A 1,620-nucleotide genomic window follows, 5' to 3' on the forward strand; every position below is an offset into this window, starting at 1 on the left:
GTCTCTACTTAATGCTTTCACACCATTATAAAGTCGAAAAATCATAAGTTAAAGCATCATAGTCTTCCGGTCCCAGGCACTTCTGGATCCCCGGGCTTTGGTACAGACATGGCCAAGTCCAAGAACCATGCCATGCATAACCAGTCCTGAAAATGGCACCAAAATGGCATCAAGACACTCTGATCATAAAGATATGAATCTCTTAAGAGGGTGGACCCTAAGTTCCTGAGGAACATGCGCTTTGCCAAGAAGCACATCAAGAAGGGCCTGAAGAAGATGCAGACCAACAACGCCAAGGCCATGAGTGCACGCGCTAAGGCTATCAAGGCCCTCGTGAAGTCAAAGGAGGTAAAGCCCAAGATCCCAAAGGGTGGTAGCTGCAAGCTCAGTCAATTTGCCTATATCACTCACCCTAAGCTTGGGAAACATGCTCGTGCCTATACCGCCAAGGGTCTCAGGAGGCTCTGCCAGGCAAAGTCCAAGGCCAAAGCTCAAACCAAGGCCCAGAATGCAGCTGCAACTCTGCCTCCAGCTCAGGCTCAGGCTCTGGCTCCCAAAGGTGGCCAGGCCCTCATGAAGGCTGCAGAGTAGAAGTCTGTCTCTCGATGTGAGGATGGAAGGACAGGCGTGAGCCTTGGGCTACTGTCTGTGATGGACTGGTGTCCTCCTGTACTATTTGTACAAATAAACTTGAGACAGGAGCTGTCAAAAAAGAAATCATAATTTAGAGACCCTCTATGTTTTTTTATGTCTTTTTAGTTAGAAGTATATCATATAATCTGCCTATGTACAAGAGAATTTAGAAAATATAGAATTTTTTATAGTTTGTTTGTGGGTTTTGATTTGGAATTCCCAATCTTCTAACAAAATCATATGTTATGAGCTGAATTGTGTTCTCCTCGAATTCATACACTGAAGTTCCAACCCCCAGATTCAAAATGTACCCAAGAATGTAACCGTATTTCAAGGTAAGGTTTTTAAAGAGGTGACTAAATTACAATGAAGCAGCTAGGGTGGGGCCCTAGTCCAATCTAACTGCTGCTTCTATAAAAAGAGATAGAGACACCTGAGTCTTCTGTGCAAAGGGAGGCCATTTATAAGCCAAGGAGAAAGCCCTTGAAATTAACCTTGCTGGCACCTTGATCGTGACTATCCCAACCCATAACTGTGAAAAAATATATTTCTGTTACATAAGCCACTTGGTCTGTGGTATTTTGTTATGGCAGGCATACATAGAAAACCAATAAATCAGAGTTTTGTTAAGAAATGAAGGCACACACAATATAGGGTTGAAAGGAGTTCTTAGAGAAGATTGAATCAGGCCCCTCGTTTTTGCATCTGTCTACATCATGTACTCATCATCTTCTGGGTAGATTTCTAAACCTTTCTGGTCTAGAACCATAGGTTCTGGTTAAGGGTACTCACCTACATGGAGATAATAGTTGTGCTTATCTCATTGGACAGGTGAAATGATGACGAAAATAAAACAAGGCTTTATTTTCTTAACACAATGGCTGCTTTTAGTATATTCTCTATCTTGCATTTGTTATAACTTTCAACATAATAGATAATTCTTTGATAATTTTTTTAATATAGTGATGAAACTTTCAGAAATCTCAT

General features: G+C 41.5%; 1 protein-coding gene across 1 annotated transcript; it reads left to right on the forward strand.

Annotated features, from left to right (window-relative positions):
* Nucleotides 1-234: 234 nt before the first annotated feature.
* LOC102885108 (60S ribosomal protein L29-like) lies at nt 235-591 on the forward strand. The gene has a single exon (XM_015593836.1). It carries the CDS (start codon nt 235-237, stop codon nt 589-591), a length of 357 nt encoding a protein of 118 aa, XP_015449322.1.
* The last annotated feature ends 1,029 nt before the right edge of the window (nt 592-1,620 follow it).

The sequence above is a fragment of the Pteropus alecto genome, unplaced genomic scaffold (genome assembly GCF_000325575.1).
Source record: "Pteropus alecto unplaced genomic scaffold, ASM32557v1 scaffold117, whole genome shotgun sequence".
NCBI classification, from domain to species: domain Eukaryota; kingdom Metazoa; phylum Chordata; class Mammalia; order Chiroptera; family Pteropodidae; genus Pteropus; species Pteropus alecto.